This window comes from Pongo pygmaeus, chromosome Y, assembly GCF_028885625.2.
Source record: "Pongo pygmaeus isolate AG05252 chromosome Y, NHGRI_mPonPyg2-v2.0_pri, whole genome shotgun sequence".
NCBI lineage: Eukaryota > Metazoa > Chordata > Mammalia > Primates > Hominidae > Pongo > Pongo pygmaeus.
This window is the reverse complement of record NC_072397.2, coordinates 3,884,824-3,898,722: the sequence shown is the minus strand read 5'-3', so window position 1 is coordinate 3,898,722 and position 13,899 is coordinate 3,884,824. Positions and strand designations below refer to the sequence as shown.

At 35.4% G+C, this 13,899-nt stretch overlaps 1 protein-coding gene across 5 annotated transcripts in view; it reads right to left on the bottom strand.

Moving 5' to 3' along the window:
• USP9Y (ubiquitin specific peptidase 9 Y-linked) overlaps window positions 1-13,899 on the bottom strand; it is a 199,623-nt gene that overhangs the window by 69,112 nt on the left and 116,612 nt on the right. For all 5 annotated transcript variants that reach the window (XM_063660974.1, XM_063660973.1, XM_063660976.1 and 2 more), the window contains 7 exons: window positions 13,286-13,526; window positions 12,815-12,964; window positions 11,923-12,043; window positions 5,261-5,391; window positions 4,791-5,069; window positions 1,108-1,233; window positions 16-141 (listed from right to left, as the gene is read on the bottom strand). In XM_063660974.1, coding sequence (XP_063517044.1) covers window positions 16-141; window positions 1,108-1,233; window positions 4,791-5,069; window positions 5,261-5,391; window positions 11,923-12,043; window positions 12,815-12,964; window positions 13,286-13,526 — 1,174 coding nt within the window. The remainder of the gene's footprint in view (window positions 1-15; window positions 142-1,107; window positions 1,234-4,790; window positions 5,070-5,260; window positions 5,392-11,922; window positions 12,044-12,814; window positions 12,965-13,285; window positions 13,527-13,899) is intronic.

Below are 13,899 nucleotides of genomic sequence, written 5' to 3'. Positions count from 1 at the left end.
TGTAATAATTCTTACCATCTGATAAATTTTAGTTATTTCTTCATTTGGGCTAAATACTAGTCCTAATGCCCCACATGCTGATGCCCAGATAATTTTCTGTATAGCTCTAATTACACAAATATCAGGCATATATCTTGAAGCCTGCAGAAAAGAAATAAATTATTAAAAGTGCTGACAGAACATTAAAGTGAATAATCAGGAAAACAAAATATTTCTCTTAGTGAAAGAAGTGGAAATGGAAGTAAAAGTAAACATGCATCAGACTTGCCTTTAAGGACCACAGTTCCCTTGTTCCCATTTTTTTAATATCTTAACACTAAGAGAAAAAATATGGCTTCCCATATGAAGGGAAGATACAGCAATACGCACCAAGTATGCTTCAGGTTCAAGTCTGATATGGCTTTATCCTATTTTTCATAAAATTTTAAAAATAAAAACAGTCAAATTACTTAGCTATACTATGCAGAGGTGTTCACCCAAGAGATATAAAAACATATGTCCACAGAAGCATTATGACTTGATGAGTTTCCTAAAAATTTTATTCACAACAGTCAAAACTAGACTTTTGTGAATAATCCAAATGTCCATCAACACACGAATGAATTAGCAACATGTGGAGTAACCATACATGAACTACTACCCAAAGTGAAATAAACTACACACATATATAACAACATGAATAACTTTCAAAATTTTGCTGATAGATACAAGCCAGACCCAGAAGAGTACAATGTATATGATTCTATTTATGTAACATTTAAGAGAATAAACATCACAAGAAAACTTCTGGAGCCATTATAAACGTCCTATTCCTTGCTTGTGTGAGCAGTTTAAACATATACCAAAACTTATTTGATCTAGTTTGAGCAATGTAAATTATAACTCAAAAAGCTTACTTAAAAATTTCAAAATTTCTAAAGCTCTAATATTAATATTATCAGCAGCTATCAGGTCAAACATAACTTTATGAAATTTTAAATAAATTGAGATAGAGAGTAAAGTGTTTTGGGTCTATAATATTTAGCCTCAAATTCTCATAGCTTAATTTATTTATGTGTTAAGTACAGATCATTCAAGATCCCAGAACTGTCAAAGTTTCATACTAACCTCATTAGATATTTGCTGAGCAAGAAGTATGGACTCATTTCTAAGTATGCACTCGGATGAGGGATTAGGAATGCTCTGAAGGGCACTTTGTAGCACCACTACTTGATCATGAGTAACCTGGTTAATCTGAAAAAAGTGAATCATTTTACGTCAAATAAAAAACCGTATATACCATAATCCCTAAAATTTTTACATTAAAAAAATTCGTACTACTCATCCACCACCACTTCCTCAGCATGTTATTCCTTCACTTATCCCCTGTAGAGTTTATGGGGGTTTGCATAAAAATTATTTCACATTGCCAACATTATGGAGCTTTCTTTCAAAGTGATAGAGGTGCGGAGGTGTTTACCCTAGAGATATAAAACCATATATCCACAGAAGCTCTACGATATGTTGATGAGTTTCCTAACAGTTTTACTCCCATCAGCCAAAACTAGAAATAATCCAAATGCCCATCAACAAACGGATTAACAAAATGTGGAATTACCATACCTTGAATATTAAATATTACTCAAAGTGAAATAAACTACACACGTAGTAACACCCTGGAAACTCCAATTTGAGATGAATTCTATTATTATTTCTGCACTTGGGCTCATTTGCAGGGGATAAATGATACAACATGTCTCTGGGTAGAAACTTCTCCTGGTCCCCCTTTGCCACAGGTGACTAGGCCCACCATAATACAATGGAGAACTAGGGATACCAGTAAACAGTCCTTTAAAATCTACAAACTTAGTCTTTAGGATGCTCCTTATTTTGCCCAACGCTGATTATGCCACCTGCATTCTAATGCTCATTTCACAGACAGGCTAAAGTTTCTCACAGCTTAACCTATCATCTTCTCTACCGCTGTTATTTACACAGTAAAGTTTTATTTTATTTTTTTAAAATTTGAGACGGAGTCTCACTCTGTCGCCCAGGTTGGAGTGCAGTGGTGAAATCTTGACTCACTACAACCTCTCCCTCCTGGGTTCAAGCGATTCTCTTGCCTCAGCCTCCCTAGTAGCTGGGATTACAGGTACACATCACCACACCTGGCTAATTTTTGTATTTTTAGGAGAGACAGGGTTTTGCCATGCTGACCAGGCTAGTCTCGGACTCTTGACCTCAAGTGATCTTCCCCCCTAGGCCTCCCAAAATGCTGGGATTAAAGGCATGAGCCACCGCACCTGGCCTAAAGTTTAAAAAAGGTTTAAAATCATATTAAAATAGATATTTTAAGAGATTTGAGAGTCTGGGGGAGATGTTAACTGCAATTGTCAGGCGGTCAAAGCATTAAGACTGAACAAATCAAATACTTCCAGCCACTGTTTCCAACTTCAACCAATGAATTTTAAAACTTATGTTATGTACATATTATTTTCATTTTTCAATAAAGTTTTCACAAACGATTTGCCAAGTGATACTATACAAAATTTCACACACAAAAAAACTAGTATTGCAAAGGTGGTAAAAATATAATTTCCAAGTCAGCGGCCTCACGGAATTAAAAATTTCAGCTGGCCGGGCGTGGTGGCTCACGCCTATAATCCCAGCACTTTGGAAGGCCGAGGTGGGCGGATCACCTGAGGTTAGGAGTTTGAGACCAGCCTGCCCAACATGGTGAAACCCCTGTCTCTAGTGAAAATACAAAAATTAGCCAGGTTTGGTGGCACGCGCCGGTAGTACCAGCTACCTGGGAGGCTGAGGCAGGAGAATCACTTGAACCCAAGAGGCGGAGCTTGCAGTGAGCCAAGATGGCACCACTGCACTCCAGCCTGGGCGACAGAGCAAGACTCCGTCTCAAAAAAAAAAAAAAAAAAAAAAATCTCAGCTGACGGTTATCATTTTGGACCAAGCTACTTCATGGCTCCAGGTCTCAATTTTCACTTACTAAATAGAAAGTAATAGCAGAGGCTCAACAAATATAGCTATCTTCGTGATTAAAGGAGATGAAACAGTGACTGGCATACAAGAAACAGCTCAATATATTTTGACCATTATTATCCAATAAATTTACAAATTATGTGAGGTCTACATGCATCTCTAGCAATATCTGTTTTATACTAGATATTAAGCAGATACATAATATCAATTATTTGTTGAATAGAAAGTTACACAATGCTTTAAAACTGCAAATTGAATTTTGCTAATCTAGAGTTTTTCATGTCAGCAAAGCCTTGTGTCACTTGTTCTTACACCAAAATTGTCTTGTTACCATTACTGGTGGTATATTAACTCTCCAACTCAACTCAGTAGCAAAAAAAGGATTAGGAGTGCCCCAAAGTGCAAAAATAACTGTGTTTACTCAATACTGGCAGAACCAAATATTCTCTAGTCAAAACTTCTCCATGGAAAGTAATTATAGTAATTAAGGATTAATAAGCGTGCAATGTGCAGAAAGTACTACAACATCTTACTTAATAGTATAAAAAGCTTTTAAATCTACGAGAGGAACCCCCTCAGAATTTTCTTTGTGTTTTCCAGTTTCTCAAAATGTAACCCTCTTGTACGTATTGTAGACAGTTGTACATTAAACATATTTTAAAGACTAATTTTCCTTAAGCTCCTTACTAGAATATGATTAGAGATTATTATGTATCTCTGTGTCCTTTGGTAGCACACTTCTTAAACATGCATACAGAAAGAAATATGTAAAAAGATACAAAAAATATCTTGTTTCTATTTCAGTAAACTCCCATACAAGGACCATAATAAGAACCCTACCTCTTTTTATGTAAATATGCATGAAGCCCACAATATAAAGCAATAAAACTTACTCAGGATGCAGACAGAGCTTTGTAAATTAATATCTAAATTGACATGTACAAGACCACTTTCTTCTTTTTGTCCTTTTTTTGAATGAAACATTTCAAAAAATATATAAAAGCAGAGAAAAGAATATAATAAATCCTCAAATACCCATTATCTAGCTTCAATAATTATTAACAAAAGTTTAAACTTGTTTCACTGACTCCCCAAGAAACAAACCCAGAATTATACCACCCCAGAATTGTTTTGAAGCAAATCTCAGACATTTTATCTTAGGTCAATAATGACAGCATGACTCATACTCAAAATAAAATTAATCAATCTAGAATATACAGATAATCCAGTCACTATCCAAATTTCCTTAATTAACACCTCACACATATCTAAACATAATAATCTGTATCCCTGAACCATTTTATCTTCAAGCAGTGATTAGTAAAACCATCCTTCAAAACATAAGTAAGTGAACTCAATTTTAGTTAGAACTGAAGTCATATTTTGCATCCAATCTAAGCACTTCTTGAGAACTGTTGGTGATGCTGCTCAAGGCTAACAAGAAAGCAGAAAGACTCATAGTTGTGGTGGGAAGAGAGGTTTGCTGCATGGCAATTATATATTCTTTATGACGAACTGTCTTTATGTATCTTTCTGGTATGATTTAACAAAAGATTCAGGTGAAGTTTTCATTACACTCTAAACAACTGAAAGTAAAAAAGGATTTAAAGAGACTGGGAAGTTCACTCAAAGTAGGATAGGCAATAGTCAATCTTTACATTTTTAATACAAATACAACTTAATAGAAAAAAAACCCTAAGATAATATGCTATCTGTTGAATTAGTTCCATCATCTACTTAAAAGACACAGAGTTTATATTTATTAAATAGTAAGGACTAAATATTTTTAAAAGTTTCTTAACATTTATTACCGGTGTTATGGGGTCTGTACCATCTACAACTGGCTGACAAGCTTCCGCTACAGCTCGAACATGGCCATAGCCAATCGCAGTTAACAACAGTTTGGCTATTTTAAGAGCATTTAAATAAGCACCCCTTCGAGTTTCCGTATCTGTATTTGGCAAGAAGTTATTTCTTATTAGCATACTCAGTACAAGGCGTAAGCCACCACTTTTCAGGAAGTGAACTTGAAAGTCAGAGGACCCATCAGTTAGAGGCGCACCAGCAGGCATTAACAAGGCATAAACTACCTGGAATAAAAAAAAAAAAAAGGAGACTATATTAAAAGGGATTTAAAAAAATAACTTAGTAACATCTATTTCTCCTCTGATCATTGCTAAGAAATTCTTGACTATTTAAAAAACTTTCTTTACAGTCTTATCAGTGTTCTTCACATTACCGTATAATGTAAAAATTATATTTTTGCAAGGCAAAAACCAACCTCTGTTAGGTATAGAACTTGGGAGGCAGAAGGACCAAAGAAAAGAGAGTCAAGTGGTGGACTAAGTTTGCCTTCTCCAAGTTTTACATGGTCCAAACAAACAGCTCGTAATTTTTCTACAGCTGTTCTATCTGCAAAGGAAAAAGACACAGACTAAAATAAAATGTAACTCATGTGTTATTAATGTTTCACATTTGCCATTTTGAAGAGTATTATCTTAAATAAATAAAAATTATATCCACAAATCTCATTAAGCTGAGATCAAATGTTACAATATATAACTAGAACTGGACTGACTGATTAATGATCAATCAGGACTCCTTAACTGCCAACACAAAATATGAAGGGAAGGGTTTCCTATCCAGAGACTTCAAATCAATATATCCTCCTTCATCCACTGGAGACAGAAAGGAAAAAAAAAAACCAAAACCAAAAAATGGAAATACAAGCATTGACCACATATAATTGAACAATAAAATGACAAATTATGAATTAAAAATGAGCAAAGGATGTTAACAGACATTTCTTCAAAAATAGATAAATGGCTAGAAAGCAAATGAAAAATTACTCAGCATCATTAGCCATCAAAGAAATGCAAACAAAAGCCATATTAACATCCCACTTCAACATCAGTAGAATGGATAACCAAATAAAAAAAACATTTAAGTAGTATTGGTGAAGACGAGGAGAAACTGTAACACTCCTACCTTACTGGGAGGATTGTAAAGTGGTACAGCCACTTTGGAAAAACTTGGTAGCTTCCAATAAGTTAAACATAGACTTACTGTCATCCAGCCATTTGAGTCCCAGATATACAACCCAGAGAATGCAAACATAAGCCCCCAACAAAACTTCTACACAAATATTCAAAGAAGTATTGTTCATAGTAGTCAAAAGCTGAAAACAACCTAACTGTCCATCAACAGATGAGGGGATCAACAAAATCTAGTATACACAAACCGTACTATATTATTCAGCCTTGAAAACAAAATAATTCTGCCACATGCTAAAACATGATGAACTCTGAGGACGTTACTGCGTGAAACAAGCTGGTCACAAAAAGAAAAATACGTATTATTTCACTTGCATGGGCTATGGAGAGTAGTAAAACTCAGAAAGAGAAAGTAGAAAGATGACTGTGAGGGTACGGGAGCAGGAAGAAATACAAGAGTTGTTTTTAGTGGGTACTGAGTTTCAGCTTTGTAAGAAGAAAAAAATTCTGGAGATTGGTTGCAAAACAATGTGAAAACACTTATCACTAATGAACTATACAATTTAAAATGGTTAAGATGATAAACTGTATGGTAACTTTTCCAGTTTCTTTTAAAAAGTGAATTGCCCAATGGTAATAGTCAGAAGGCATGCAAGCCCAATTTGAGAAATACTGTACAAAACTGGTCTTTTTCAACAATGTCAACGTCATCAAAGGTGTTGTAATTCCTGATATTGATAAATTCTTCTGTGGTTATATAAGAGAATGTTCTTGTTCTAAGGAAACACACTGAGACAGTTAGGTAAAAAGACATAGGTCAAGTGTAACTTCCTCTCCAAATGTTAGAAGAATTATATGGAGAAAAGTGATACAGCAGGTGTAACAACATTTTAACAGTTGCTGAATCTGGAAGTGTATATGGAAGCACTCTGTATTATTCATGATGACTTTAAAACTATTACAATGTTAAAAGTTGGTTATATTTTAATAGAAGAAAAAAAGGATTCAGTGGACAGGGGCGACCATGCAGAACAGAAGAAACCAAGCAAAACTCAGTAACTGCACTGGACAAATAAGCTTGCTTGTTGTATAACAAAACATTTCTGTAACACCAATTAGCCCATTTCCAATTGGCAAAGAGGGTCACAATGTTAGTATGATGTGAAAGCTAAGCTTGGCAGATGGGATCCCTCCTAGGCAAGAAGAGCCAGAGAGTAGAAGTATAACTTTCAGATAGAAAGAAAGAAACCATTAGCTTGAGTGCTACACACATAAAAGCTTTCAGCTCTACCTTAAGAAATTAAAAGGGAACACCTATTCCCATCCTTGCAATGCTCTCAGCCCATATCACCTGCTGATGCTTTTTATGTTCCACCTATATGGCAGTCCCTCTGTTTCAGAATATTCTTTCAGTCACCTGCTTTATCTCAATGCTGTTAAGCCAACAATTTCTCTTTTCATTTTGTGCATACTTAATATCTTCCAAAACAGGAGCTAGTCACACTGAGGCATCTACCTGGGCCATCCAAATTATGCACAAAGTCAGTCACTCTTATTTCTAGTGGTACTCTGCTTAAATTGTATGTTGAATGGCAGCCTGGCATTAGAGGCTGAAGCCTGAGCTAAGTGAAGAGGAGGTTATCTAGGCAAGGAAAAGGTTGGTAGAGAAGATAAATAATTGGTAACTATAGGATTAATCAAACAAGTAAATATATTAAAGAATAATACTCGGCCAGGTTTCTCACTCCTGGAGACAAAACTTTCTTATAAGGAAAGAGAAAATAAACAAAAAGAAGGTTGTGGAACTGAACTAAAATTGGAGGTCATGGTGTGATCTCATTCATAGATAGATAGATAAATAGATAGATAGATAGATAGATAAGCCTGGCTTTATTGTGCTCTACTTCAGTATCTGCTCCTTTGCAGATATTGTGTTTTATACAAATTGAAGGCTTATGGTAACCCTGCGTCCAGCAAGTCTTATCAGCACTATTTTTTCAATAGTACGTGGTCATTTTGTGTCTTGTGTCACATTTTTGTAATTCTCACAGTATTTCAAAGTTTTTCATTATTATCATATCTGTTAGGTGATCTGTAACCAGCAGTCTTTGATGTTCCTATTGTAATTGTTTTGGGGCACAATAAATTGCACCAGTATTTCACTGCAAACTTAATCAATAAATGCTGTGTGCATTCTGACTGCTCCACTGACTGGTCTTTCCCCATCTATCCTCCTTCTCAGGCCTCCCTATCCCTGATATACAATAATGCTTAAATTAGGCCAATTAATAACCCTACAATGTTCTAAGTGTTCTGGTGAAAGGAAGTCACACATCTCTCACTTTAAATTAAAAGCTAGTGATTAAGCTTAGTAAGAAAGGCATGCCAAAAGCTGAAATGGGCTGACAGCTGGATCTCTTACACCAGTTAGCCAAGTTGTGAATGCAAAGGAAAAGTTCTTGAAGAAAATGAAGTGTTGCTCCACTACACATAGGAAAGATTAGAAAATGAAACAGCCGTATTGAAAAGAAGAAGAAAGCTTTAGCTGTCTGGATAGATCAATAACAGCCACGCCTTCCATTAAAAGCCAAAGCCTAAACCAGAGTGAAGCTCTAACTTTCTCCAATTCTATAAAGGCTGAGAGAAAAGAAAGCTGCAGAAGAAAAGCTTAAAACTAGCAGAGGTTAGTTCATGAGGTTTAAGGGAAGAAGTGATCTCTAAAACATAAAAGTACAAGTTGAAGCACCAAGTGAAGCTACACCAAGTTACCTAGAACATGGAGCTAAGATAATTGACGATGGTGTCTACAGTAAATGGAATTTCAGTACAGACAAAACAGCCTTGTAGTAGAAGAGGTTTCCATCTTGACCCTTCTTAACTGTAAAGAAGAGATTAATGCCTGGCTTCCAGGCTTTATAAAACAGGCTGACTCTGTTGTTAGGGGCTAATGTCACGGGTAAATTTAATTTGAAGCCAATATTTATTTACCATTCCCGAAAATCCTAGGGTCCTTAAGAATTATGCGAAATCTACTTCGTCTGTGCCCTACAAGCAAAATAACAAAGCCTGGATGATAGCACATCTGTTTACAGGATGGCCTATTGAATAGTATAAGCCACTGTTGAGACTTATGACTCAGAAAAAAAGATTTTTTGAATGTATTACTGCTGATTGACAATGCATCTGGCCACCCAAGAGCTCTCATGGAGATGTACGTGGAAATGAATGGTGTTTTCATTGTTTGCTGACACAATGTCCATTATGTAGCCCATAGAGTAATTGTGAGTTTCACCTTATCACTTAAGAATAGCTGGGTGTGGTAGCTTACACCCATAATCCCAGAACTTGGGTAGGCCAAGGCAGGCAGATCACTTGGGGCCAGGAGCTTAAGACCCAGCCCGGTCAAAACAGTGAAACCCCATTCCTAACTAATGATACAATAAATTACCTGCACGTGGTGGCATACACCTGTAATCCCAGCCACTCGGGAGGCTAAGGTAAGACAATCGCTTGAATCTAAAAGGCGGAGACTGCAGTGAGCCAAGAAGGTACCACTGCAATCCAGCCTGGGTGTCACAGTGAAACTGTCTCAAAAAAAAAAAAGGATTACATTTTGTATTGCTATTGCTGCCATAGACAGTGATTCTTCTGTTGAATCTGGGCAAAGTACATTGAAAGCCTTCTGGACAGGATTTTCCCTTCTAGATGCCACTAAGAACATTCACAATTCATGGGAAGAGGTCAATATAACAACGTTACCGGGAGTCTGAAAGAAGTTGGATGACTTTGAGACATCAGTGGGGCAAGGAACTACAGATACAGTGGAAACAGCAAGAGAACTAGAATTAGAAGTGAAGCCTGAAGATGTGACTGAATTGCTGCAATATCACAATAAAACTTTAACAGAGATGAACTTGCTTCATATGGCTGAGCAAACAACGTGGTTTCCTGAGATGAAATCTACTCCTGGAAAAGATGATATGAATACTGTTGAGATGACAACAAAGGATTTAGAATATTACAATACATAAGCTTAGTTGATAAAGCAGGAGCAGAGTTTGAAAGGACTGACTCAAGTTTTGAAATAAGTTTTACTTGGGGTCAGATGCTATCAAATACTATCCCAAGCTACAGGGGAATCTATCCAAAAAGGAGAGTCAATAGCAGAAAAGTTCACTGTTGTCTCCTTTTAAGAAATCAACACAGATGTCCCCAGCTTCAGCAACCACCACCCTGATTAGTTAGCAGCAGTTGATGCTGAAGCAAGACCCTTCACTGGCAAAAAGTTACAATTCACTGAAGGCTCACAAGATTGTTACTACTTTTTAGCAATAATGTATTTTTAATTGCTGTATACCTTTTAAAAAAGATATAATGCCACTGCACATTTATAGACTACAGTATAGTGTAAAAAACTTTTATGCGCACCAGGAAGCAATGAAACTTGTCCAACTTGATTTATTGAGAGGTACACTTTATTGTGGTGGTCTGGTAATGGAAACCACAGTATCTCCAAGGCACATCTATAGACATATACATATGGTAGATTTTATTTGTATGTTAGCACATATTTTATCTTCTATGTAACATTTTACACTAAAACAAATCAGTGATCAGGTAAATGGCCAATTTAGTCTTGGAGCTGGAAAACTGGCTCATTTGTAGGCCAAGAAATACAAGCCATTTAATGACAGTAAGTTCAAAATCAGATGCTATTTATACAAAAACACCAATTTCTCACAGCTGAAGAAACTACTCTTTCAACTAACAAGATCTGTTGATTACTTAGTACAAACAACAAACAACGAAAAAAATCAAAGTAAAACTACCATTCCAAGGCACTTCATCATTAGAGTTCAGAACTAAAGAGTTAAAAACAAAGCTTCTAGAGAGAAAGTTAAGATACAACAGGTTCAGTCCTCCCAGCAACCAATATTGCCATGAAACTGCAGATGTTCTACTTTCAACTCTATGTTCAACCTACTCCAAGTAAAAAAATAGAAAAAACAAAACAACCAAATAATAAACTACTGCATGTGGGAGAGTTTAGGTGCATTCAGAAAAGCAATGTCTTAACAAAAAGTCTTGTTTTCCATGTATCGATTTTTAGGAGGGTGTGCTTCAGCAAAATGAAGATTGACTCAAGAAAGATGCAAGACCAAGGAGCTCCAGAAGACCACCAAAGGAAAAGCTGTATACAGAAGTCCCAGAATGACAGCTGTGTCAAAGAGAACAAAGCACAAGGGAGCAGGAAGATGCAATGCTCCAAGAAAACATGATATAACACATTTGACCATGTGAACAATTGTTTTAGGAAGTTACTGAAAGGAATATGAGAAAATTTAGTAATTAACACCAAGAAAACCATGCAAATGATAAGGGCAATATTAAAAGCTAGTATAATCATGTATGAGTAACTTAGGAGATTGTAGTATTTTCACATTGTCTTAAAAATGTGAACAATACATATAGATTTAAACAAAAACTGTGACACGACCAGAGAGCAAGGATGTGGTAATGTATAAGAAATACATTTTCACAAGTCAATACTTGATGACTAAAACCTGACACACAAAAATAGCAAGGGCATAGTGCTTAGAAAAAAAGTGGTATATCCAGTAATGAAAGTTAAACCTCGAGGGTGAGTTTTCTTTGATAGACAGGTGAGGTAGGAGACTGTTGTTCGTCACTGGGAGCCTTTAAAGAACCCTGACTTTCTGAAGTATTAGTTTCTAGAAGTATTTCATTAAAATTACATGCTCCTAAATATTTTCCCATCCATGAAAACATCTTCATCAGCAATACTATGAAAGACACATGATCAACATTAGAGACTATTCCACAAGGTATATTAGATTTGCCAACAGAATTTGTTAGTATTTTCTTTTTCATCCATCATGTAGTTATGAGCATTCTTTCTTTAGAATAGGGGGATGGACCATTTTCTTACCTGGTGGCATAAGTTTCATAAGTACTCTTGCTCCATCTCTAAGAGGTGGCATTTTCAGGTTGCTACCTAAGTCTGCAACTTGCCAAAGGAAAGAGATGTATCTGGGATGCACTGACATTATCTAGAATACAGAATATACAAAATATTTACCTGCAAATTGTGCTGCAAAAAGTTTTTTGTTAATGAAAATTTATCTACTCTCTATCCTTCAAATAAGGTTTCTATTGGTCCATCACATTTTTGGATATACCATTTATACCACCCCAAATGACTATTTTCACACTGATATATCCATTGATTCATCATGCAAATTTATACATTACATATTAAGCTTTCTAATATACTTTGAGTAATTTCATTGCAACAGGTTTTCGATTTTTTTTGTAAACTATAGTTTCACATAGTACTCAGATGCTGATTATACAAAAGGCACCTCACTCCCTCAGGAATTAAATTCCTAATCCAATTTTTTCAGGGACTTAAATCTCCCTAATGCTGAAGTGACTGGTATAATTGTAGGCATAATTTTTAAGAGGCTGTGGGAAAGGCTAAGAAAGGTAGAAGCTGTTGTTCCTTTACATATGAGATGTATTTCTAAGAATCACAGAAAGATAATACATCCTATTTTTCTTTAAAACTATCCAAAAAACTGAAAATATAGTAGTGCCTTCTAGAGCTATATATTTAATACCATACGTAAGCTATAACAGATTAATTCTACCTATATAATTTTATTATAAATTCCTACAACTAAGAAATTCACTCAGAAGTTAATAGTTGACTATACCGTTGACATTTTGACCCATTTATGAATCTCTATAAATCTACGAAGCTCCTCAGAAAAAGAACTATTCTACATATTTCTTCATATTTTGCATAGAGAATTACTCACCACCCCAGGCAAACAACTTTCCACCTCTAGATTGGGACCATCATTGTAATGATTACGGTGGTTTCCAGGAGATGCAGTTGAGGAATCAGAAGAGCTATCAGGACTTGATGGCATGTTGGAATTTATTTGTGTAAGTTTGGCTGTAATTAGCTGAAAATAATAGTGTGTTTAGTAGCAAAGACAAGGCAAAACATTTCTACAAGTAATGAGAATTAGATACATCGAAAGGTTAAAATACACCTTATGCTTTAATTTTAGAAATACATTTAAAAATTACTGTCTAACATAACCATTTAATTGTATTTCCTTTAAGTTCTGTGACATCTGTCTTATTCAAGGTTATTATAATCTAGATACCAACACAGAAGTTTGTACATAATAGTTAGATGCCCAACAGACATTTACTAAATAATAAAATAATAGCCTCAACATTTAAGTTTCATGACTTATTTAAAAGTTGTATTTACTTACAGATTTGTCTTTTAAGTTTAATTGTCCAATTAGCTTTCTGTCATCTTCAGAATCTATCAGCTCACCACCCACAAAAAGTTCAATTTTTGTGTGGGTTACATTGGCTTTAATACGATTAACAATACATCGCCGTACTGAACCAATTGTGTCATTCGTATGAGACCATATATCCAACTCATCAACCTGTCTGCCCTGGTTTGGAAACCGAACTATAAGAGAGAGGTGTTTGCCACGAAATGCTCTGAAAAATAAATAAGTAAATAAAAAGAATTTTAAAAAGAGAAAAAATCACAATGATATTCAGCGGACTGCTAAAAAAAAAAACCCTGAAAATTTAATATTTTATTACTAAGTCAAAGGATGACAGTTAAAACAACTTATTTTGTATTTAGGATCTTTAGAACATCACGCTTCTTTTAAACAGTGAACAAACATCACAATCTTGGAAATGCAATCATCAAATTCTGTTGTTAATCTTGTGTCTATGGAGGCTGAAAAAAAGCGTCCTACTTATGATAGATCATAACAGACATGAGTAACGCTTCAGTTATTTTCATGCCACAAAACTCAACTCACTGAGACTATTTGCAAACACGGAATGAGTTTCGGCTTGA